At 35.0% G+C, this 26,924-nt stretch overlaps 1 protein-coding gene across 9 annotated transcripts in view; it reads left to right on the top strand.

Annotated features, from left to right (window-relative positions):
• The window catches only part of MYO9A (myosin IXA), a 293,601-nt gene that overhangs the window by 161,297 nt on the left and 105,380 nt on the right, over positions 1-26,924 (top strand). For all 9 annotated transcript variants that reach the window (XM_040493142.1, XM_040493145.1, XM_040493146.1 and 6 more), the window contains 9 exons: positions 6,681-6,824; positions 8,187-8,226; positions 14,867-14,989; positions 17,840-17,920; positions 19,692-19,802; positions 20,692-20,814; positions 22,715-22,864; positions 23,693-24,012; positions 24,608-26,209. In XM_040493142.1, the coding sequence (XP_040349076.1) occupies positions 6,681-6,824; positions 8,187-8,226; positions 14,867-14,989; positions 17,840-17,920; positions 19,692-19,802; positions 20,692-20,814; positions 22,715-22,864; positions 23,693-24,012; positions 24,608-26,209 (2,694 nt within the window). The remainder of the gene's footprint in view (positions 1-6,680; positions 6,825-8,186; positions 8,227-14,866; positions 14,990-17,839; positions 17,921-19,691; positions 19,803-20,691; positions 20,815-22,714; positions 22,865-23,692; positions 24,013-24,607; positions 26,210-26,924) is intronic.

Below are 26,924 nucleotides of genomic sequence, written 5' to 3'. Positions count from 1 at the left end.
CTACTTTAGGGGTGCCCGGATGGCTCAGTTGGTTGGGCATCCGACTTTGGCTCAGGTCATGATCTCATGGTTTGTGGGTTTGAGCCCCTCATCTGGCTCTGTGCTGACCACGCAGAACCTGGAGCCTGCTTTGGATTCTGTGTTTCCTCCTCTCTCTGCCCTTCCCATGCTCATGCTGTATTGCTCTCTGTGTCAATAATAAATGTTAAAAAAAAAAAATTAAAGAAATGGTGCTACTTTATTATTAAAAATTTTTAATTAAAAAAATTTTTTTTTAAATGTTTATTCACTTTTTGAGAGACTGAGACAGACAGAGTGCGAGCAGGGCAGGGGCAGAGAGACGGGGAGACACAGAATCCAAAGCAGGCTCCAGGCTCTGAGCTGTCAGCACAGAGCCTGACGCGGGGCTCAAATTCACAAACCGTGAGATCATGACCTGAGCCTAAGTCAGATGCTTAACTGACTGAGCCACTCAGGCACCCCATATAATTTTTAATTTTTTAATGTTTATTTTGAGAGAGAGAGCAGGTGTGTACACATGTGTGTTGGGGGGGTGGTGGGAAGAGAAAGGGGAGAGAGAGAGAGAAGCCAAGCAGGCTCCGCGCTGTCAGCACGAAGCCCAATGTGGGCTTGATCTCATGAACCGTGAAATCATGACCTAAGCCGAAATCAAGAATCAGATGCTTAACCAACTGAGCCATGTAGGCACCCTAATGGTGTTATTTTAAACATGCTCATACCAGTCTTCTGGTTCACCTATTATTACATTGCTAGGATATGTACTTATTAATGGAACTGTTAATTCAGTGGGATATGTGCATGATAGTTTTGTAAGATAATCCCCAATTTTTCCCCCAAAGGAGTTGTACTAATGTACACTAAAAGTGGCAGCTAAAAGTTCCCTTTGCTTCGTTCCTTGCCAGCACAACTCAGCTGACTGTCTTCTTAACTTTTGATAATCTGGTGGTTATAAAATGGTATCTTAGGATTTGCTTTTCCCTGCTTATTAATGTTGTTGAACAATTTTTATATATTTTATGGCTATTCATGTATTTTGAAATATCATTTCTTTGTCCATATTTATTTTTTAAAAAGTATTCTTTATAAATTTTATGTACTGGTGCCATTTCACTTATGTTTCAAATGTATTCCCCCAATTTGTAACTTATCTTTTTACTTTCACCATTTTTAGCAATCTACACATGTCCATATATAGACTTTTGCAATTGTATCCCATATATACAATTATGTAATCAATGCCACAGTCAAGATACATACCTTTCTCATAATCACAAAATAATTCACTAATGCTGCCTATTTGTATTTACCCCTCTCCTTCCCTGTCCTGTCCTCTAGCAACCTGTGGGCCTCCAGGGCCTGTGAATTAAATTATGAAAGACAGATTAACAGGAGAATAAGTATATAATTTTTATTAATGTTTTACATGCATGAGTATTCACAGAAAAGAAGTGAAACTTAAAGAAGTGGTGTCATACTTGGGGGCTTATATACTCTTTTTTTAAAGGAAAGATGTTTTGGGCTTTAAAAGAGATTATAAAATGTGGGGTAGTGACTAGGGAATAGATGGGGGAACTAATGGAAGATGAGGGTTATTTTAGTAAGGTTTATTTAAGCAAACTCCTTTCAGTTCCTAGTCTCTTATTTCAGGTGATAAAAGCTGCTCTTCTCTTCCTTATAGGGGAGAGGGGGACACTTCGCTAAGGGAAATTTATGCCCTACTTTTAGGAAATTCAGGGGACGGGAGAGAACTGACTCTTCCTGTATCTGTTGATTCTTAGTTCCCTTATGTAGTGTAATTTGGGGTGACATGTCCTAATCCCCTTCATAACTTTGAGATTAGCTCTTTAACGTTAAACGTGGTGCTTAATTCATTAGGTTATTAAATGTATCAGTAGTTCATTTCTTTTTATTTCTTGAGTAATCTGTTTTTTAGTTGGGTTGTCTTATTATCAGGTTGTAAGAGTTATTTATCTATTCTAGATCTAGGTCCCTTATCAGATACATGATTTCAAATGTGTTATTGGAAGTGTGAAGGTTTTAATTTTGAAGAAGTCTAATTTATCTATTTTTATTTTTTGCTATACTTTTGTTGTATTTAAGAAATCATTAAGCCTAAGTCACAAAGGTTTACTCTCTCTGTTTTCTTTTAAGAATTTTATAGTTTTAGCTTTTAAATTTAGATCTGTAATTGATTTTGAGTTGTTTTATATTTGCTAAGAGATAAAGATCCAATTTCCTTCTTTCCCATGTGGATATTCAGTTGCCTCAGTACCATTGGTTGAAAATACTGTTATTTCCCTGTTGAATTGTCTTGATACCTTTGTCAAAACTCATTTGACCATAAATAGAAGTGTTTATTTCTGGATTCTCAATTTTATTCTATTGATATGTATGTATTTACTTATGCCAGTACCATGTTGTCTTAATTATTACAGCTTTATAATCGGTTTACAAATCAGGAACTGTAATTCTTCCAGCTTTGTTTTTTTCAACATTGTTTTGGCTATTCTGGATTCTTTGCATTTCTGTATGAATTTTAGGATTATCTTGTCATTTCTGCAAAAAAAACCCCAAAAAACAGCTAGGATTTTGCTAGAGGTTATATTGAATCTATAGATTAATTTGAGGAATATTGTCATGGAATATCTTTTCACTTCTTTAGATCTTTAATTCTTTTAACAATATTTTTTAGTTTTTAGTGTACAAGCCTTACACTTCTTTTCTCAAATTTACTAAGTATTATTTTTCATGCTTTTATAAATGAAAAAATTTTTTGCTTTCATTGTCACTTGTTCATTGCTGTTATATAGAAATATAATTGAATATTTTAACCTTGCTTAACTCATAAGTTCTCATAGTTTTTTAGTGGATTCCTTAGAATTCTCTATATGTAAGATCATGCATGTCATATGTGAATAAATATAATTTTACTTCTTCCTTTTCAACTTGGATGTCTTTGATTTCTTTCTCTTACTTACTGCCCTGGCTAGAAACTTCAGTACAGTGTTGAATCAGTGTGGCAAGAGCTCACATCCTTGTCTTATTCCTGATATTAGTGAGAAATCTTCCAGTGTTTTTTTTTTTTAATCATGAAGCATGATGTTGACTGTAGGTTTTTTTTTTATAGATGGCCTTTCTCTGATTCTTTTTTTTTTAAGCTTACTTGTTTATTTAATTTATTTAATTTTTAAAAGTCTTTTGATGTTAATTTATTTTTTTGAGAGAGAGAGGCAGATTGTGAGCAGGGGCAGGGCAAAGAGTGAGGGAGACACAGAATTTGAAGCGGGCTCCAGGTTCCGGGCTGTCAGCACAGAGCCCGACGTGGGGCTCGAACTCATAGACTGCAAGATCATGACCTGAGCCGAAGCCAGATGCCCAACTGACTGAGCCACCTAGGCGCCCCAAGTTTATTTATTTATTTTGAGACAAAGTACACGAGTGGAGGAGGGGAAGAGAGAAAGGAAGAGAGAGAGAGAATCCCAAGCAGGCTTTGCCCCACCAGCACAGAGCCTGAAGTGGGGCTCAAACCCACGAACTGTGAGATCATGACCTGAGCCAAAATCAAGAGTTGGACGCTTAACCAACTGAGCCATCCAGGTGCACCTGATTCTTGAGCCTTTGTAATACAAGTGACATCTCTCCTCTGTACTTAAGTACCAGAATTTTGTATGATCTGTCTAGAAACTCTTTTGTTAAGTCTTGAGTCTACTTGATTGATCTATTTTGTTAATGATTTTTCATGTTGTTTTGCTTTATAAGTGATTTCTCCCACTTCCTCATCTCTAAATCTTCTCTTACTGGTTTAAAATCTTGAAGTCATCCTTAATTCCCTCTGTCTCAGACACTCCCCATTCAATCCATCAGCAAGTTACATTGGCTGTACCTTAAAATGATATCCTGAATCTCACCATTTCTTAACTACTTCCACTGCTATTGCCCTGGCATAGATTGTTATAATAGCTTCCTAAAGTAATGTCCCTGCTTTTGTCCTTGGCCCCTCAAACAGTATTCAATACAGAAACCAGATCATTTTAATATAATATGTAAATATATGTAATATAAAATACATTTTAATATAAAAAAGCTAATTCATGTTTTGCTGAAAATCCTTCTTTGTCTTTCTTTCTCATTCTCATTAAAACCCAGAAATTCTTACATTTCCTAGAGGGTATATGTGACATGGTTTCCTCCTTCCTAACTCTGACGTGATCTACCATTTTTCCCCTGTTTACTCCACTCCAGCCTTGCTGATTTATTTAATATATCTCAGACTCATCAACAAAATTCCAGCCTCCCAAACTGTGTGTTTGCTCTTCTGAGTAGAGTGCTCTTCTTTCAGATAATTGCTTGAATTGCTTTTTATCTCCCTTAGATCTCTGTTTAAATGAAATCTTCAACATCGTGCATCTCCTTGACTTCCCTATTAAAAAGCCTAGTGTCCTAGCATTCTTCTTCTATGTTTAAAATTTCTCCTTGGCACCTATTATCTGACATACAACGTGTTTTTTTATGTGTTTGTTTTCTTCCATTTGAATTTAAGTAATATGAAGATGCTAGAAAAAATTGACACTATTTGGTGCTCAATAAATACTTTTGAATGAATAAGTATATTCTGCATTTTTATTGGTGTTACATCTTTAATTTTTAGGACATTTTTGTTACTTTGTTTTCTCAATTTTTAAATTTTTCATAGCATCTTATTTTATAGATGCAATATTTTCTCTCTTCTCTAAGAATATTACTGAGGGCTTAAAACTTTTTTTTTTTTTTCTTCCCGCCTGCCTGATCTTTTTTTCCTTTAAGTTGTTTATGTCATGATAGTTTGTTTTGGTCTCTGTTTTATGCTCATTGCTTTACTCAGATGTCTGATGAACCTTGGTTGACTGTTAATATTCATTATTGAAACACTGAAAGACTAATTGCAATCTGATTAATTGGGTGTGTTGGCAATGTATAGAACATATTGGTATCTTTGGGTCTTTCTTCCTGGGATGGCCACATTGCACACAAAAGTTTATTCCGATTTTCTCCCTGGAGGATATAGTCCTAGCTGCTAGCATTCTGGAGCCAGTAGGGTAAGAGGGTTGAGAATCTATTTTCAGTATTACCTTTGACTTCTATATAGTATACTCATCCTCTGTTGTGCCTGGTGCTGCCTAGTCCATGGTTCATGGACTCCTCTTTCATCCTCTTGCTTAGGTAAGGGATGGCTATCAGGCTTCATGGAGTTCTAAATGCTTCTTTACATACACACACACACACACACACACGCACGCACGCACGCACGCATATGTATACATATATATATATATAACTTATTGTCAAATTGGTTTCCATATAACACCCCGTGCTCATCCCAGCAGGTGCCCTCCTCAATGCCCATCACCCACTTTCCCCTCTCCCCCACCCTCATCAACCCTCAGTTTGTTCTCAGTATTTAAGAGTCTCTTATGGTTTGCCTCTCTCCCTCTCTGTAATTTTTTTCTCCTTCCCCTCCCCCATGGGCTTCTGTTAAGTTTCTCAGGATCCACATATGAGTGAAAACATATGGTATCTGTCTTTCTCTTTCTGACTTATTTCACTTAGCATAATACCCTCCAGTTCCATCCACGTTGCTACAAATGGCCAGATTTCATTCTTTCTCATTGCCAAGTAGTATTCCATTGTATATATAAACCACATCTTCTTTATCCATTCATCTAACTGCTTCTTAAACTGACTTTCAACTGGTGCTCTTGATTTTAACCCACCTTCCCCACCACTTCCACAGGTACTTGATGGAACTCCAGAAACTCTGGAGCCTTTGAGAGTTCTGTAAATACAGATGTTTCTCATTCTTCCTCATAGCCAGTTTCAGATTGCTTTCTGTATTCCTCTGTTTTCCATATTTCAAAACTGTGTTACTCTTGTCTCTTAGTATATTTTCTTTATTCTTAAGTGTTTATTCCTTTAAAAGTTATTTTATTAATGTTTTTATGGGTTTTTATGGGTTTTATTAATGTTTAATATGTTTATGGGTTTTTATGGGAGGAATCAAAAAATGTGGTCAATTTGCTGCTTTACCTGGAAAGCCCTCTATTAAGTCCTCATATTGTAATCACTGATAATTTTATCTGTTTTGTTCACTCCTCTATCTCCAGTGGCTAGAATATTGCTCAGCCCATAGAAGATACTTAGTAACTTTGGTGGATGTGTGTGTAGTGAGTGAATGTGTGAATAAGACCTCCCAGGAAGAAATTAAATATTCCATAGAATGGGACAGCCTATTAGGATTGTAAATTCCTTCAATAATATTTGGAAGTTCTAAAATCTAACAAAGACAAAAACCATTATATTACTATAATAACCTTATATTATTTACTGATTGTAAACAGTTAATGGATTAGATTTAAAGATGTTAGCTGTATGATGTACTCATCTACATGCACATTTGTATGTGAATGTGCCAGAATCCATAGAAATTCTTTGTTCTGAATGAGGAAAAGATTAGATTGATTGGTAATCTCTGTGCTAAAACCATTTTTTGCTGGGTTAGCTCTTTTTGTAAATTTTAGCTTCAGTGTTGAAAGTTTTAAAATTTACTTATTTAAGCAATGTGGGGAGTATTGTAGATGTCTCCGTTAACTAAAGCAAATTATACCGTATTTAACTTTTTACAGTGATACATTTGATATTGCCTGGAATGGCAGAACTGGGATTCGCCAGAGCAGACTGTCAAGTAGCACCTCCTTGCTTGATAAAGATGGGATATTTGCTAATTCAGCTAGCAGCAAACTCTTGGAAAGAGCGCATGGAATTCTCACGTTAGTATTGATCAGAAATGTGGATTGGTTTTTATGACTGGTTTAAAATTTCTGGCTAAAAAAAGAAGAGGGGTGATGGTGAATCATTATTTTCATGAGGAGAATTTTGAGTGAAACAAGTGAATCAAAAATAGTATTGAGAGCTGTGAATCTCCTGCATTAAGAAGCTTGGTGGTTTGTTTGTTTTCATCTCCCCAGGAGAATCATGGTTGGATGTACTTACGGAGATAATTCTTCATTAGTCTTTGACAGACCCTACATACAAATAGAGTAAAACTGTTCACACTTTTTATGATTCTCAGTCTTGAATTGCACTTGTCCTTTAATTTTGACAGTCCTAACAAATTGGGCAGTAAAATCCCCTATGAAATGGGGACTGAGACTATATATAGTGATATATAACCTTTATCCAGCCTGCCATTCTTCATTACCTAATTATAGGACCGCTTTGAGGGTATAGGTTTAACTATGCAAGGTGGACCAGTAAAAAGTTCTTAGCTACCTGTATCCATGTATTTCAGGCATTATTTCAAAACATATTTTTTGACCGCTAGCTGGTATGACTGAATTGGATTCCTTAATCCCTAAGTCATCACTTAACACTGCTAATAGGCTCAATTTATTTAAGTTTTGCGATGCTTCAGAATTATAAATTAACTCATTTAATCCTCACAACAACCAAGAGGTTGGTGGTATTATGATCTTCATTTTACATTATTACATTCTACATTATCTTACATTATCACATTAGTGAAACCAAGACTTAGAGAAGTTAAAACTCCTACACTAGTAAGTGCTAGAGTTTTAGATTCAAGCTTTGGTCTTTCTGACTCCCCAGCTTATGCTCATGAGCTCTGGGCATTATTCCTTTTATTTCTTTAGCCGTTAAAAAAAGTCTTGATGTGAATATAATATTGGGTTATAAAGAAGAAAAAGAGAAGAAGAGAATTTTTAATTCAAAAGGGAAAGATAAGAATTTTTTGATACATACATTTAAAAAATCTATGAAATTAGACATCTCTTTAAAGTCTTAAAATGACAGAAACAAAGTTTCTGTAGGTATAGGAAAGCAGAATTCTATTAACGTCCAAAAGGAAACAATTTTAGTTTTGAATGTACAACATTATGTTACTGATTATCAGGCTTGAATCTGTTTATACCTATATTGTAGAGCAGGTATTTCTTGTTCCTTTTCCCTGCTTATTTTTCATTCCTAAAGGTGCCTGCTTAGTTGAACTAGACAGTGTTTTCATATAGAGGACCAGTATCTTGGAAATGGGTATATAATCTATTGTTTTACCAGAGACCTGGAAAGGATTCATCTGTACTGTCGTTATTTCTAATATATGATCTGTCTTATAGGAGAAGCAAAAACTTCAAACCCAAGCCTGGACTTCCAAAGGTGAGTATTATGAAAAAGAATTTTTCTGTTTGTGCCCTATTCTGTAATATTTTTTTTTTATTCATGCAAACAATCTTTATAAACAATCCCAGATAAGCAGTACCTTATTTGTACCCAAAGTAGGGATTAATTTTGTATATTCAGTTAAATCTGTTTTAGAAATAACACTGGATGTTAGGAAATGGCCAGGCTTAATGGTTCAGGTAAATATTTGTGATATATCTCATATTTCAGTGTTTGAAAGGCTTTTGAATTACAAATGTTTTTTGTTGAGTAATTGCATCTTTACATTAGATCTTTTCATTTATCCTTAAGCCAGGCTAAGGTCAAATTTTGAATTTTACCTGATTTTAAATAGCTTCTAATTAGGGGCACCTGGGTGGCTCAGTCGGTTGAGCGTCCGACTTCAGCTCAGGTCATGATCTTGCGGTCTGTGAGTTCAAGCCCCACATCGGGCTCTGTGCTGACAGCTCGGAGCCTGGAGCCTGTTTCAGATTCTGTGTCTCCCTTTCTCTCTGACCCTCCCCCGTTCATGCTGTGTCTGTCTCTGTCTCAAAAATAAACATTAAAAAAAAAAATTAAAAAAAATAGTTTCTAATTAGTGTTTGTCTAGCTTATCATCATTAACATTAGTTAGCCAAGTTTTTCTATAAAGGCCCAGATAGGCTGCAGGTCTATGTTGTAACTACTTAGCTATGCTACGGTAGCACAAATGCAGCTATAGACAATATGGAACTGAATAAGTGTTACTATATTTCAATAAAACTTTATTTTTAGACACTGAAATTTGAATTTCATATAATTTTACACATGCCCTTAAGTATTATTTTAATGTTCTTTTAACCATATAAAATCAGTGAACAGGATTTGGCCCATGGCTGTAATTTGCCCACCCTGATCTACAAAGTTTATGCTGAGATGGCATTCCAAAAGTATTTACTTAATTTACTAAAGAAAGAAAAATCTTACTCTTTCTTCCTCTTGTACCCCCCTAAAGAAGTTCTGTCACTTGTAACCTTTTTGGTGAATTTCAAAATTTTAAAAGAACTGAGAAAGAGCTATTTATTCTCAGATTTTCTAGTTCAAAAAACAAAAAACAAAAAAATGAAGTTATTATTTCCTTCTACTTAAGCCTCTTTGGCTTCTAGAGAAAAGGTAATGCAATGCTTCTGTGGTTTCTGGTAGTGGTAAATAGTTTGAAAGCACAAAGAAAATTTATGTTAAATGGTTTGTACTTTGTTCTTATCATGAAAAGATTTTATGTAGAGAAAAAGGCTACCACTTTCATTATCAAACATCTTTATCTGTTCATTTGTGTTTCCTTTTTTCCTTTATTGTCTCTTTAGCCATTTAGTATTTTGTTTTTGTTTCAAGTTTTTATTTAAATGCTAGTTCATTGACATATAGTGTAATAGTTGTTTCAGGAAAAGAATTTAGTGATCCATCACTTACATAGAACACCCAGTGCTCATCATAACAAGTGCCCTCCTTAATACCCATCACCCATTTAGCCCATCCCCTGCTTCCCTCCACTCCAGCAACCCTGTTTGTTTTCTATAGTTAATCTTATGGTTTGCCTCCCTCTCTTTTTTTCCCTTCCTTCCCCAATGTTCATCTGTTTTGTTTCTTAAATTACATGTATGAGTGCAATCATATGGTATTTGTCTTTCTCTGACTGAATGACTTCACTTGGCATAATACACTCTACTGTAGCTCCATCCATGTCATTGCAGATGGCAAGATCTCATTCTTTTTGATGGCTGAGTAATATTCCAGTGTCTGTGTACACATACACATATATACAAGATTTATATATATACATACATATATATATATGTACAGTGTGTATATAAATATGTAAGTATATATGTTATATATAAATGTATATATATACAATGTGTGTGTATGTGTATATGTATGTACTTTAGTATTTTGAATGCCAGCACTGAGTCTAGCTATTTGTACCATTCTTTTTACTCTCCTCAAATGGATAACCTCTCTTTAAACTTCATATGGTTTAAAAATATTCATGTTGGCTACACCTGAAATAAAAAATTTCTTTCAATTATCAGTGACGGGAATCCCATCTATTTCTCTATTTTTATTTATTTATTTTTATTGACGTATATACAGTGTTATATTAGTTTCAGGTGTACAACATATTGATTAATTGATTCTATACATTACTCAGTGCTCACAACCTGTCACCAACAATGTTATTACAGAATTACTGACTATATTCTTTATGCTGTACTTTTCATCTGTGTGACTTTTATTTTATCACTGGAAGTTTGTATTTCTTAATCCCCTTTATCTATTTTACCCCTCCTCTCCAGCAACTATCACTTTCTTTTTTTTTTTTTCTTTTTCTGTATTTGAGTCTGTTTTTCATTCATTTGTTTTGTTTTCTGGATTCCACCTATACATGAAATCATGTGGTATTTGTGTTTCTCTATCTTACTTCACTTGACATAATACCCTCTAGGTCTATCTGTGTTGTCACAAATGGCAAGATCTCATTCTTTTCTATGGCTAAGTAGTAGTCCCATTGTGTGTATATGTGTGTGTTTGTATACACACACCCCACATCTGTATTCATTCATCTGTTGATAGACACTTGGATTGCTTGCATATTTTGGCTGTTGTAAATAATGTTGCAGTAAACACAGGGATGCAAACATCTTTTGAAATTAGTGTTTTCATTTTCTTTGTGAAAATACCCAGTGGTGGAATTATTGGATCATATGGTATATCTGTTTTTTAATTTTTTGAGGAGCCTCCATACTATTTTTCTTAGTGGCTGTACCAATTTAGATTCCCACCAACAGTGTATAAAGGTTCCTTTTTCTCCACCACCTTGCTAAATATTCACTTGTTATTTCTTGTCTTTCTAATGCTAGCCATTCTTATAGGTGTAAATCAAAACCTCACTGTGGTTTTGATTTGTATTTCCCTGATAACGAGTGATGTTGAGCCATCTTTTAATGTGTCTGTTGACCGTCTGTATGTCTTCTTTGGAAAAATGTCTCTTTGGTTTTCTGCCCATGTTTTAATTGGATCACTTATTTTTTGACATTGAGTTGTAGAAGTTCTTTTTACTAACCCCTTATTGGATATATCATTTGCAGATATCTTCTCCCATTCAGTTTGTTGCCTTTTCATTCTGTATATGACTTCCTTTGCTGTGCAAAAGCTTTTTATTTTGATCTCCCAGTAGCTTATTTTTGCTTTTGTTTCCCTTTCTTGAAGAAACCTATCTAGAAAAATGTTACTATGGGTGATATCAGAGAAATTACTGCTTGTGCTGTCTTCAAGGATTTTTATGGATTCAGGTCTTACATTTAGGTCTTTAATCCAATTTGAGTTTATTTTTGAGTATGGTGTGAGAACGTGGTCCAGTTTCATTCTTCTGCATGTAGCTGTCCAGTTTTCCCAATACCATTTATTGAAGAGATGGTCTTTTCCCCATTGTATATTCTTGTTTTCTTTGTCACAGATTGACCATGTAGTCGTGGGTTATTTCTGGGCTTTCTATTCTGTTCCATTGACTTATGTGTCTATTTTTGTGCCATATTCTTTTGGTAGTACAGCTTGGTAGTATATCTTGAAATCTGGGATTGCAATATCTCCATTTTTGTTCTTCATTTTTCAAGATTTCTTTGGCTACTCAGGATCTTTTGTGGCTCCATACAAATTTTACGGTTATTTGTTCTAGTTCTTTGAAAAATGCAGTTGGTATTTTGATAGGGATTGCATTGAATCTGTAGATTGCTTTGGATAGAATGGGCATTTTAACAGTATTAGTTCTTCCAATCCATGAGCATGGAATATCTTTCCATTTGTGCCACCTTTAGTTGCTTTCATCAGTGTTTTTTAGGTTTCAGAGTATAGGTCTTTCATCTTCTTGGTTAAGTTTATTCCTAGTTATTTTATTCTATTTGGTGCAATTGCAAATGGAATTGTTTATTTATTTTCTCTCTCTGCTACTCATTATTAGTGTATAGAAAGAACTGATTTCTGCATATTAATTTTGTATTCTATAACTACTGAATTCATTTATTATTTCTAATAGTTTTCTGTTTGGAGTCTTTAGGGTTTTCTTTTTTTTTTTTTTTTTAATTTTTTTTCAACGTTTTTATTTATTTTTGGGACAGAGAGAGACATAGCATGAACGGGGGAGGGGCAGAGAGAGAGGGAGACACAGAATCAGAAACAGGCTCCAGGCTCTGAGCCATCAGCCCAGAGCCTGACGCGGGGCTCGAACTCACGGAGTGCGAGATCGTGACCTGGCTGAAGTCGGACGCTTAACCGACTGCGCCACCCAGGCGCCCCTCTTTAGGGTTTTCTATATGTAGTATTATATCATCTGCAAATAGTGTCAGTTTAACTTCTGCTTTAACAATATGGATGCTTCTTATTTTTTTTTTCTTGTCTGATTGCTGGGGCTAGGACTTCTAGTACTATGTTGAATAAAAGTGATAGGAGTGGACAGGGTTGCAAATATTTTTCTGTGTCAGTAAATACAGGTTACAGTATATTTATGAACTGTATAGAATTTAGTTGTGTGACTAAAGCATACTTTATGAAAATAATTCCTTATAATTGCATATCTCTGTTGTTTTTCACTGTTTTCTGAAGCATTGTCAAAAATAACTTTCAGATCTTGTTTGATAATCCCCTTAAATATCTAGGTGTGAAATTGTTTATCAGGAAGGCTATACTGATTTGCATTCTTAAGAACAGTGCATAAATATGTCTTTCTTCACAACCTCATGAATATTGGGTTTTGTCAGTGTTTATTATGTTTGCCAATCTTATATGCAGAAAATCTCTTTAAAAGAAATGTGCTTTTTTTTTTATTATAAATTGATTGATTTATAGGTTGATCGATTGTCATCATGTTGTATGTCATTTATACTTTATTTGAGAATTGCCTGTTTCATGTCTTCTGTTCATTTTAATTTCAGGATGAATTTTTAAAGGAATTTTTACATTTCTTATGTACAGATAATAAGTCTGTCATTGCTAGAAAAATTTTAGTTGTATCTGTTAAAATATGTATTGTACTTGTTGCCACTTGAAGATTTATATTTTTAGGTGTTTATATTGTCAAAATTAATATTTTTAAGACTTTTAAATTTGTTGTTTTTAACTCAGTTCTGTGCTTCTCATACAATAAAATTTTTAGAGCTTTTTGAATAACATTATATAGTTGTACATATGTATATATATATTCTTTCCATGGGCAAGCTCACTTCCATAAATATGGTATGGTTTAAAAAGTTGGGGCGCCTGGGTGGCTCAGTCAGTTGAGCATCCGACTTCAGCTCAGGTCATGATCTCATGGTTCATAGCTTTGGGCCCTGCGTTGGGCTCTGTGCTGATTTGGAGCCTGCTTCAGATTCTGTGTCTCCCGCTCTCTCTGCTCCTCCCTTGCTCGCACTCTGCCTCTCTCTCTCAAAAATAAATAATAAATATTAGAAAAAATTACTTTTAATTGTAATTGGCTGCAAAAGCTCTCAAATACTTTATTAACACCCCATTTTGTATTATTTGTATTTGCTTTATGTGTAACTCCTATCTTATTATTAAGATTGATAATTAATTTGCCAGGATCATGGTTAATAGGGTTTATGTTTTATTTTGTTTCTGTGTGTGTTTCTGGCATACCCTCTGTAGCCCTGGGATTAAATTTATTGTCTCTGTGAGTCAGGATTCAGTTACAGTTAGCAATAATAAGTGTAGATATTTTTAAGTAGAAAAAGACTTAATTCAAATAGGCACTTACAAAATCATTAGAAGTTTTAGAATTTCAGAGTATTAAAATAGCAGTGCAGAACTGACCCCAGCTGTAATCAGCTAAGAAAGCAGGAAGCTGCCATTCCAGCTGCTGCTTCCAGGTGCATACTACCTGTGGTGTGATCTAGGAATCAGGAGGAAGCTGCCACAACTATTGGCTCCAGGGTTAAGGTGCATTTACTAGAGTTGCAGTAACAACACAAATTCCCTGTGCTCTGCCTCTCAACTCACAAAGGTGGTGCCTGGACATTAGGATCCATTTAGAAAGCTAAAGTACTTGGGTATATATGGTTGTCAGAAGAAACAGAAGCTAGTAGCCAAAGTCTGCCTCAGTTATACCTTCCCAATTTCATGCGTTAGAATTAAAAATTTTTTTTTTTCAACGTTTATTTATTTTTGGGACAGAGAGAGACAGAGCATGAATGGGGGAGGGGCAGAGAGAGAGGGAGACACAGAATCGGAAACAGGCTCCAGGCTCTGAGCCATCAGCCCAGAGCCCGACGCGGGGCTCGAACTCACGGACCGCGAGATTGTGACCTGGCTGAAGTCGGACGCTTAACCGACTGCGCCACCCAGGCGCCCCTCATGCGTTAGAATTTAAATGATAAACTTAAATCCTATCTGGAACCCAGATGCAAGAGAGTTTGAGAAATGCAGTTTTCTTTTTAGCTGGAAAGCTTCTGCGAGAAAGCAGGAGGGTGAGATGGATATTGAATATCAATTTCTAATATTCACCACAGTCATTATACATAGGTGATAATGAAAACTGGCTTAGAATTTTGGTTTCCCTGTTCTTTAATTAATTTATGTGAAGAATATGATTTTTCTTGCTTGTTTTCAGCACTTGCTAGAGGTAAATTCTTTAAAGCACCTGACAAGACTGACACTACAGGATCGCATTACCAAGTCTCTTCTTCATTTGCACAAGAAGAAAAAGCCTCCCAGCATCAGTGCCCAGTTTCAGGTTATTTCTTTTGTTATCTTTTTATAAAAAAAAGTTTTTAAAATCAGGAATCTGTTTCACTCAGATCAGCATTGAAAGGTCAAAATGATCTGCAAGGTACCAGAATGGAATATGATTCATATGACTTAAAAGCCATTTTATGGTGGTCATTTTGGAGAAAAGTTACAGTGGTGGAAAAAGTCAGCTGCCTTTCTTTTTCATTGTTGTATCTGTGGATAGTGGATATCCCAAAGAGTAATTCATTGCTTTCAATGTGAGGAGACAGGCAGCAGGAAATTGCTATTATTAACAAAATCTTCCTTTTACCCTATGGCCCAGATATAGTCACTGTTAACATAAGGTGTATGTTTTTTTTCCTATATGTATTTTTAAACTTCATGCTTCTGCTATCGATATTTAACTAAATGAGATTGTAGGTTTTTCTGGTTTTATTTTAACTTTGTGTGCATAGATCCATTTCTTTTTGTTGTGACTGGGCATTTGTGAATAAATATCGCAATAAATTAAATAACAGTTATATATAATTGTCAAGCTGACTTTTATTCTTTGAACATATATCTGTGTCTTAAGTTTTTTACAGTACCTTCACATTGGTTTTATAATCAAAGGAAAATAAGTCTAAAATGGGCTATTTTTTTCAAAGATGGTTTGTTTATAGCAGCAGGAATCAGATCGGTGGTTTTCTGGGACTGTAAGCAGGAAGAGTTATTAATTGCATATGGGCAGGAGGGAACTTTCTAGGGTAATGGAAGATTTCTATATCTCATCTAATGTGATGTTTGCACAATTATGTAAACTTACTGAAAATCATTGATCTGTACACTTATAATGGGTACATTTTATAGTATTTAATTTGTATTTCAATAAAGTTAAAAACAAAACACTCTTAAGAGAATGAAAGTGCAAGGTACAGGGTGTGAAAATATACTAGCAATATATCTGAAAAGCACCTTATATATATAGAATAAACGAAGAACCACAAATCAATTTTTAAAAAGACTGACACCCTAATACAAATGGTACAAAGCCTTGTGCAGTCAAAACTGTCTGAAATCAAAAGATGTAATCCAGAAGGCCAGTGAGCCTATTAAATACTGGCCCAACATTATTATTCATCAGAGAAATGCAAATTAACTACACACTTGCCAGCATGGCTGAAATAAAAAAGACTGATTATACAAAGTGTTAGTGGGGATGTGGAGCAACCAGAAGAACTTTTATACACTTCTATTGAAATATAAACTGATGCAGGTATTTGGAAATAGCTAAAAGATATGTTGAAGAATGTCCACAGCAACTTTATTTATAACAGCCCAAACTGAAACAAACAAATATCTACCTTAAATGGATTATTTAATTGTGGTATAGTCATATAATGAATCATTACTATATAGCACTGAAAATGTGCATAATATATGCAACAAATACAAGCTAGTACCTAGTATATCTTTTTTTTTTATATGAACTCATATAGCAGACAAAACTAAGTTGCCATCTTAGAGATTAGGGTAATGGTTACCCTTGGTTCAGGTGTGGAGGTAGGTAATTTATGTACAGTGACCTTGCTAAATTCAATGGGATGGGATAGAAGGGCTTCTGAATTTCTGGTAATATTTTGTTTAATGATTTGGGCTTTGGTTGTAAGAATGTGTTCCCTTTGTGAAAATTCATCAGACTGTATGTATACTTATGATTTAAGCATTTTATGTATCTTGTACTACAATAGCATATACAAGAAAAAAGAACACTTAAAAGTAAAAAAGTTGTATGTTGCTTATATATGATGGTAATAATAGGAGTCTATATGGTTGTAAGGCTTTTAAGTTTTACTTGAAGTCATAAAATATTAACCCTAAGTAGACTATGACAAGTTAGGTTTGCATATTGTAATCCTTAGAGTAGCCACTGAAAAATACTACAAAGAAATATAACAGAGAAGCCAATAGATGGAATACTAAAAAACAAAATATGTTATCTGAGCATAAGATGGAATGAAACTAGAAATCAATAAAGGAAAGATAACAACCCCCAGGTACTTGGAAGATAAAAAGCAGACATCTAAATAATACATGAGTCAAAGAAGGAGGAAGATTTTAAAAATATTTTAAATGAAGTGAAAATATCAAAGTTTGTGCAGTGCAGCTAAAGCAGTGCTCCAGGGTTCATTGATAACATTAAATGCTTTTAATGAAATGAGAAAGGTCTCAAGTCAATAATGTAAACTACTACTTTAGGAACCTAGCCAAAGAAAAATATATTAAACCCAAAGCAAGCAGATGAATGAAATGATAAAGATAAAAGAAGTCAATGAAATTGAAAACAGAAAAATAATAGAAAAAAATCAACGAAACCAAAAAGCTGGTTCTTTGAAAACATAAAAAAATTATAAACTTCTAGATAGACTAGTCAGGAAAAAAAAAGAGGTAAACTACAAATTATCATATTAAGAATGAAAGAGGGGATATCACTGACATGAACACTGAAAGTGGGAGAATATTAGCTAGTTGATACCCTACTGGATGATTTTCCAAGTTGTTCTAGGAATGCATGAGTTTGAATAAATTGCTTCATGAAATGTGAAGAAAAGTCTAGAATTAGGAGGTTATTCTGTAATATATATGCAGTATTTACTATTGCCAAGTTATTAGCTTTAAGATTAAACTACCATCCTTAAATTACTAAATTACCCTTAATCAGTATGGAAATAAATTTGCTTTTCAGAAACAAAGCTATTCCTGTGTATACCAATCGTTTCTGCATAGTTTGCCAACATTATTTTTTGTACCTATAAATTATTTCCTGCCAGTTTGGAATGGGAGAAATTGCTAATTACATTGCTTTGTATTGCAGGCCTCATTAAGCAAACTGATGGAGACACTTGGTCAAGCAGAACCATATTTTGTGAAATGCATTCGCTCTAATGCTGAAAAGGTAAAAATGTCCTGTAAATGAGAGCTTCTAGCTCAGCTTACTTCAAATCAGGCTTTACATTTTTTTTTTTTTTTAAGGAGAGCAAGTGGTAGGGAAGAGCTATCTATAATCTTTTCAAGGAAAACCAGGTTCTGTATTTTCTGTGGATATCCTTTTATTTTCTGTATTTACTTGCCTATTCCGTGTTTTACATGCACTTGATTCAGTGTTTCCTAGAATCTGAGAAGCAAATATGTTTTGAAATTCCATCATAAAAAAGAGTTTTATGCAACTTTTGTTACCCTGAGATTAATCTTTCTTGTTTGTATATAACCTGTCATTCTTAAAGAATTTGTTTAGAGGTTTTTGCCTCTGTAAAATAAGGAACGTACTGTGGACATTCTTGATTCCTTCTGCTTTCGATAATAGGTCTCCTAATTACAGCTTTGCAGAATATACCTAATAAATACAAACATTTGTCATATTCCTTTATGTTCATCATAGGAAAATATAGTTCCTAGGCTGAACAGCTAAAAATGTGTAGTTCTATAGTACTATAAATGTATAGTATGAATTGTGTCCAGCTTTCTTAATTTTTAGGAAGCAGTCTTCAACTGCTGTTTACAAGCTTCGTGAACTTAACGATTTCTGTGACTTTTAAAAGTTTTCATCTTTGTAAGAATATACTATAATTATAGGACCAGACTCATAGTGTTTTGGAACTGGTATACCTGAGTCACTACCTGCAAAGTACTTAAAATGTTACTGGCCCATACTAATTGTTCAGTAAATGTTAGCTGTTCTTTTATAGTAACAAGAAAGGACACCTTTTTATTTACAGTTAAATAGAACCTTTGAGTCCTTATTATTAATGAAGACCTTGTTATACAGAGAGTTCAATTAATGAAGTATTTCAGGGCACAGAATAAGTACTAAATAAACATTGACTATTATTAACATAAGTTGCATATTTGATTTTTTTTTCTTTGATAGCTGGTATGCCCCATTTCCCTGCAGGAAAATGTTTGGGATTGCCTTTGCGGATCATTAAAAATAGTATTTAGAGAATAGGGAGAAATATCAGAATATCCAAATATATCTTTTGAATATCAGAAAACATGCCTACTGAGATACCTACAAGTGACAGGGTGTTGTAACTGGTGATGAGTGACTGCCTCCCATTAGCTTCTTCCTTATCAATGCTTGTGCATTGAGGAGGTCAGTTCTCAGGGACTGTAGGAATTTTTTTTTTTCATTGTATCCTACTGGTATTACTAGCAAAAAGTGTTTAGAGAAAAAACTGCTCTTAACCTTGTACTAGTCATTAAATGAAGAATCTGTCAGCTCTCCATTAACCAAGGCAACTGGTAGAGTGGAGTAGGTGGTTTCTGATTGAAATTATAGAGAGAAATCTTAATTAAAAACAAAAATACAGACACTCTTGACTACATATATGTAGATTAATCTTGTTACAGATTTTTATAGGGACTAGACTATGTCTGCTCCTCCTGTGGGTAACTGCATTCCTTTTTAGCTTTGAAGGTCCTCTCCCTCTACAACTAGAGAGAAGCTGGAAGCTTGGTTTCTCCTTTTTCCCTAGGGTCAGGCATTTAGAACTTTTCTGAAGCTACCAGCTGAGGAGGTAGATTTTCCTGTCACCTCTGTTGTGTCTTAACCTGACAATCTCCAATTTTTAGATACTCAAAAGTTGACTATACTTATGAGGAAAACATTAATCTGGAGATCTGTTCTTCCGGGTTAATCTGTTTTTTTTCCATTTGCTTTGATTTAGCTGCCATTAAGGTTCAACGATGCTTTGGTACTTCGACAGCTTCGGTACACTGGGATGCTAGAGACAGTTCGAATTCGCCAATCTGGATACAGCTGCAAATATTCTTTCCAGGTTATGCTTTTATAGTGATATTTAAATTTATATACACATAATTAAGTGATTCCTGTGTCTTGGTTTTCATTTGGGGCTCACTTGTTTATTTCTCTTATTTCTTCCTTTCCATTCCATCTTTTGTATACAGAATTGAAGAGGGATAGAAAGTACTCACTTCCATTGAATGGCAGCAATCTTATTTATGTGTTGTAATCGAATCCAGTTCCTGGCTATTCTCATTTTATCTGAATGTTTACTAATACTAAGTTTACTTGTAACATAGTAGTTCCTCCTGCTGATTACTCCAGTAATGGAAATAGTTCAATCAGAGCTACCTGGTTCAAGAGAAGATTCTATTTAGGTTTATGTAAAGTTTTCTCAGCAAGATTTTCTTTTATAGTAAGCTGCCAGCAAGGTTCACAGTTATTCTCATCAGCTACTGCTGCTATGGGTATAGAAATTATGTTGAAGCTTTTCAGCAGCTGAACAGATTCTTTGCTGTTTCTGGGCGGGAACGCTTTGTTCTCAGTTATACCCTGTAATAGCTGACACCTTTGCATGTTTTTTTGCTAAAAATTTCAATTCTTATTAAATAACTTTTTCTTTGGTCTTTAACACAACTTTCTCAAAAGGGATAGTTTCTGCTTTTTTCTTCTTCCATTCCCTTTTGATAACAAAATATGTAGAACTCACTATCTTCTCTCCACCCCACCCCCATTTTACAAATTAACTGTTTTGTCGTTTTTTTAATTAAATACTTTCTTGGTTTCAGTCTGTTTAGAAGATGAGAAAAGGATCAATAAAAGGACAGCTAGCTAATTTAGACCCATGTTTACATTTTACACATAGTTTAGACATGTTTATAATTTTCTTGTGATTTTACAACATTTTTCTTTTCATTTTTCAGGATTTTGTGAGCCACTTCCATGTACTTCTTCCCCGAAATATTATTCCATCCAAATTTAACATTCAGGATTTCTTCAGGAAAATAAATCTTAATTCAGATAACTATCAAGTTGGAAAATCCATGGTAAATATAATATATACACTCCTTGTCAAATTTGAGTGAATTTTTATATTTAGATAATAATGGCGATCTTTGCCCCAGAGAACATTTCTGAAAAAGATACTGTACCAGTTATCATAAGGAAATTGATTAGGCCAAGATTTTTACTTAATATAGTCAGTATTAACCAAAGAGCTTCTGGCCAGTGCTCTAGGTCTGCTTAAGGTTTTTATCTGCCTAAAAACAATGACTCCCTAGGTATTCTACTGTAATCTTCAACTCAACTTGCCCAAAGTGAGCTTATCCAAATTACCCTACTGTCTTTAATTTTCATCTATTCTTTTCTCTCTCATCCTTCTAGGTTCTTAGGCTAAAAACTGTAATGCTATTTGGCCTGACCCTTCACCTTAATCCTTTTAGAAAGTTCTGTGTCTTCTCACAAATGATTCTCACGTCATGCCCCTTTTCTTCATTCCTACTGCTGGCATTTTAGTCTGTTCCTTTGCTCTCAGTTATAATTCTCTTACAGTTAATTCCTCATCCGATTTCAGTCTATTTGTCATTCCATTTAAGTCACTCTACCCATAGTATCAAAACCATCATCTTAATATACTTTTCTTTTATGTTGACTTTCTGCTCAATAATAATCACCTGATAACCTCCCGTTAAATTCAAACATCTTTCTCTTCTTCAAGAACCTCCATATTGTGACTTCATATCATTTAATATTTTCTTTATGAAGATTATTCGGTTGTCTCCTGTACATGCTGCCATGTACGTGTACATTTGTTATTATTTCCTGCTCCTTGTTTTGCTTAGGTAGAGCCCTCTGTCTTTTGCCTTACAGTTTACTGTTTTCCTATTTGTGTATCTAATATCTCTTCTTTTTTATTTTTTATTTTATTTTATTTTTTTTTTAATTTTTTTTCAACGTTTATTTATTTTGGGGACAGAGAGAGACAGAGCATGAACGGGGGAGGGGCAGAGAGAGAGGGAGACACAGAATCGGAAACAGGCTCCAGGCTCCGAGCCATCAGCCCAGAGCCTGACGCAGGGCTCGAACTCACAGACCGCGAGATCGTGACTTGGCTGAAGTCGGACGCTTAACCGACTGCGCCACCCAGGCGCCCTTTATCTACCTGCTTTTAAGGGTGAAGTGCAAATTCTGTTTTCAGAGGGACTATGTTTAAGTTATATTTGTTTCCTCCTAAACCCCTAAAGATTTATTAATGGCATGAAACAGTAAATAAATTGATTAATAGCTTTGGGTAGCAAGAAGCCTTTGATGCATACTGGGTTTCAAAAAGACTGTTATTATTGGTTTATTCATATTATGATCATCCCCCCACCCTAACATCCTTGAACAATATGACCTTTTACCAGTGGTACAAGTGATTCATGATGGCAGCGAATCTCTAGAACTGGGAATTTTGTATTCGTGTTCACTGTTTCATTTCCCCTTCTGTGTTCTAATGTCTCTTTCTATATTCTAATGGCTATTTTTTTAATTTGAGAATGACTTCTTTGGATATATTGATAGAAATATTTATCAGTACTGCTTTTCATTTCTTCCACTGTATTCTTCTCTAAAGAAGCTTACCACAGAGGGGCGCCTGGGTGACAGTCGGTTAAGCGTCCGACTTCGGCTCAGGTCATGATCTCACGGTTCGTGAGTTCGAGCCCCACGTCGGGCTCTGTGCTGACAGCTCAGAGCCTGGAGCCTGTTTCAGATTCTGTGTCTCCCACTCTCTCTCTGAACCTCCCCTGTTCATGCTCTGTCTCTCTCTGTCTCAAAAGTAAATAAACGTTAAAAAAAAAAAAAAATTAAAAAAAAAAAAAGAAGCTTACCACAAAAAGATGATTCATGAAATAAATTTCTCATTTCTTCATAAGCTGTATTCCTCATCTTTCTTCTTTTTGGTAGGTGTTCCTAAAGGAGCAGGAACGACAGCACCTACAAGATCTGCTTCACCAAGAGGTGCTGCGCAGAATCATATTGTTGCAGCGATGGTTCAGGGTCCTGCTGTGTAGGCAGCATTTCCTCCACCTGAGACAGGCATGCATCATTATCCAGGTGGGAAGTAAAGGATTTCTTGCATGAGATTTGCTAGTTTATTTGGCTTTTATTTTAGTAACTAGAATTTTACTGTGAAACATTTGAATAAGAATATAAACTTCTTCATTGATGACAATGGGTCCTATTTATTTTTGAAATGTTCATAGCATCTAAAAGATTACCTGGCATATACTAATAGACCATTGATAAACATCGATGGAGTTGAAGTTAAATTAAATTGAATTTATAGCTGTAATGTCTTGTACACTATGGTTAGGGGCAAAGGAATTATGTGCCTTAATTTTTGTTGCCTTAGTTATTTTTATTTGATTGTTTCCTGAGTGAGTTTGAGAGTTATATATACATTGCTCTTGCTCTGTACTCCTCTTGGATGATAGGTATCTTATTTCATATTTTATCTGTTTTATTTTTTCCTTCACTGATTTATATGATGACCGTTCTGTTCTCCTCCATAGGCCCTTTTCTTTTAATACAAGAAAATTTTTAGAATATTTATCTTTGAAACATGTGCATGTTGACCTTAAACCCATTAATATTGGCAAAACTAAGCCCGAGAAGATAATGTAATTTGTTAAAGCATCAAAAACTTTTAAATTATTTTAAGTTCTATAATTAACTTCATTGAGGTTATATTCTCTAAGAATTGTTTTAGCCAAGCATATCTGGAAAAGAAAGCTTTTTTTTTTTCACTTTAATCAGGTGCAATTTAGCTATTTAGCCATTTAATCTCTAATTACAACACAATAAATTTATTTTTTTTCTTTTTTCTGTGAAAATGTGGTATAAGATATGACAGCCATTTCTATTGTTTTGTCTTCCTCACAGCGATTCTGGAGGAATTATCTAAATCAGAAGCAAGCCAGAAATGTAGCTGTGCAGAAGGATGCTTTAGTTTTGGCTAGTGCAGCCACGCTTCTCCAGTCTTCCTGGCGTGCTCATGTGGAGAGGCAGCGGTATTTGGAGCTCCGGACTGCAGCCATCATCATCCAGCAGAGATGGAAGGAATGCTATAGGCAGAGGCACATGGCTGCTGTCTGTATTCAGGCAAGATGGAAAGGCTACAGGGAAAGTAAGAGGTATCAAGAAAAAAGGAGCAAAATTATCCTTTTGCAATCAATATGTAGAGGATTCAGAGCAAGACAAAGGTAATCTGTATTGTTTTGATACTTACTCCTTTTCTCTTCAGCTATTTTGTTTATATCTTTGCTCTTAACACTTGCCTAACTTGTATTAGAATTGGTTATGCACAATTTCGTCTTCTCCACTAGGCTGTGATGTTCCTAGCAGTTTTAACCCATGTTGTATGGTCTCTAAAAGAAGCTAAACAGATACTTATTGAATTAAATTGGATTGAAAACCTGCATGGTCTACAGTTACAACCACTAAGAATTGATTTTACATTAGGTTGAGTCTTTAAAATTTGGCAATATTCAGTTGTTTTTATCTTCAGAAACTTTAATTTCATTATTAACGTTTACCTTAAAATAAAGTTATTTTTAAAATGAGAGCTTCACTTCTGAGTTAATTTATGTTTTGACTAGGATGACCTATTAGGATTAACATACTTAATAAAGTATCTCACTCATAGAAATAGAATTATGAAATGTGCATCCAAGTTAGTTTAAGAAGAAAATTTTGAAACTTTCAAATTATTTCTTAAATTCTCAGTAAAGTGTATTCTCTCCAGTAGTAACTAAAAAAATCTTTCTAACCCATTTTTTTTTTCCTGTTGTTATATAGATTTAAAGTTTTAAAAGAACAAAGACTGAAAGAAACAAAACTAGAATTTGGATTGGCAGATCCTGAGCCATATGGAGCTCTGGAAATTCAGGGCTCAGACCCTTCAGAATGGGAGGATTGTTCCTTTGACAACAGAGTGAAAGCTATAGAGGAATGTAAATCTGTGATAGAGAGTAATCGAATTAGCCAGGAGAGTTCAATGGACTGCTTGAAAGAGTCCCCAAACAAGCAACAGGAGAGAGCCAGAAGCCAAAGTGGTGTGGACTTGCAGGAAGAAGTGATTGTAAGAGAGAGACCTAAGTCCTTAGATGATCTCCACCAGAAAAAAGTAGGTCGGGCCAAAAGAGAAAGTCGGAGAATGAGAGAACTAGAGCAAGCTATATTCAGTTTAGAATTGCTAAAAGTTCGTTCTCTTGGTGGCATGTCTCCTTCAGAGGAACGTAGATGGTCTACAGAACTGATGCCTGAAGGTCTTCAGTCTCTACAGGGTACACCTGACAGTGAAAGCTCTCAAGGAAGTTTGGAACATCTGAGCTGTGAGGAAAGCCAGAAGAGCAAACTTGAGTCCATAATATTAGATGAAGGAGACTTGCAGAGTCTGTCACCTAAAATATCTAGCAGTCCAAAATTTGATTCACAGGACAATGCCCTCAGTTCCTCAAGTGAGACTAACTATACCATGATTGAAAAGGGAACACCCTCTGACTCAGTGCATTTGAAGAATGGGACTGTGAAGGAAAAATTGGTTTGCAGTTCTGAATCTATTACCTGTAAGCCACAGCTGAGAGACCCCTTTATTTCAAATAGTCTGCCTACATTTTTTTATATTCCTCAACAAGATCCACTGAAAACAAGTTCCCAACTAGACACAGGTGTCCAGAGAAACAAGCTATTAGAAAGTGAAGAAGCACTTTCAGCTCTTACTTTGGATATCAACAGGGAAGCCAGAAAGTACCACTCCTCCGGAGAAAATCAAGTTGTCATGTCTTTGAATACAGATTCTTCTAATACTGTGCTGAAGAAGTTAGAAAAGCTAAACACTGAGAAGGAAGAAAGGCAAAAGCATTTGCAGCAGCAGAATGAAAAAGAGATGATGGAACAGATTCGTCAGCAAACAGATATTTTAGAGAAGGAGCGTAAAGCCTTCAAGACCATTGAAAAGCCACGAACTGGGGAGTTGTTCCTGGCACCATCTTTCCATCCATCAAAACAAAGAGTAGAGAGGCCGTCCTCTCTCCTCATTCTGAATACCCCAAATAAGGAAGAACCCAATGTACTAGGGCCTCTATTAGTAACTGTAAAAGATGCAGTTCTTCCAAAAGACAGCGCTTCTGCTCACCTGTCCGAGAAGGACCGACCTGTCACCTTATTCTTTGAAAGGAAAGGAGGCCCATACCAATCTGCTACTACCAAGGAATTATCCAAAACAGACAGAATGTGTACCCAAATGAATGTAGCCTGTAAACTTTCTAATAATCGTGTTTCCAAAAGAGAGCATCATAGGCCAGCTCAGTCTTACATCCACAAATCTGATGGCCCTTCCAGAGATGGAACTACTAGGGTCATTTTCTTCACACCAAAGGACAATATGAGTATTTCCCTGTAAGTGAAATGATATTTATTTTCTGTGTAAATGGGAAACTTTTTGGAGAATTTTGCTAAGTTGCTTTAATCTACCTCAACTATTTGTATGGGTGCTGCCGAAATGAGCCATTTTCTCTGTGTAAAAAAATTCCCTTAATGTTGATTCTAGCAGGGTTCCTGAAATTGGATATAATTATACCATAGGAATCTTTGACTAAGCATAGATGGAGTTTTTGGTTTCTCCTCATTAAGTGAGAAAGCGTTTGTGAAGGTCAATACAGTGCCTATAAACATAGTAGGCTAGGCATTTGGCAAATCCTGGTTGTCTTAGATTTTTCTTGTGAGGCAAGTCCAGGTTTTTATTGTCACACTTTAAAGTTAATGTACTTTGTCCCAGCTCTTGGCCTATTGGGTCTTCACTGAGTACTTTATACATTTTTGGTGTGTAGTAAAAAACACAAAAAGAATAAAATTTACCATCTTAACCATTCTTAATTACATACGACAGTAGTGTTAACTATATGCACATTGTTGTACAGTGGATCTCTAGAACTTTTTCATCTTGCAAAAGAAACTCTATTACCTATCAAACAGCAACCAGCCCTTTCCCCTTACTCCAAGCCCCTGGTAACCACCATTTTTCTTTTTTCTTTTCTTTTCTTTTCTCTTCTTTTCTTTTTCTTTTACTTTTTCTTTTTCTTTTTCTTTTTCTTTTTCTTTTTCTTTTTCTTTT

The sequence above is a fragment of the Herpailurus yagouaroundi genome, unplaced genomic scaffold (assembly GCF_014898765.1).
Source record: "Herpailurus yagouaroundi ecotype Mexico unplaced genomic scaffold, PumYag 184, whole genome shotgun sequence".
Lineage (NCBI taxonomy): Eukaryota > Metazoa > Chordata > Mammalia > Carnivora > Felidae > Herpailurus > Herpailurus yagouaroundi.
Note: the sequence above shows the minus strand (reverse complement) of the source record. Positions and strands in the feature narration are given on the sequence as shown.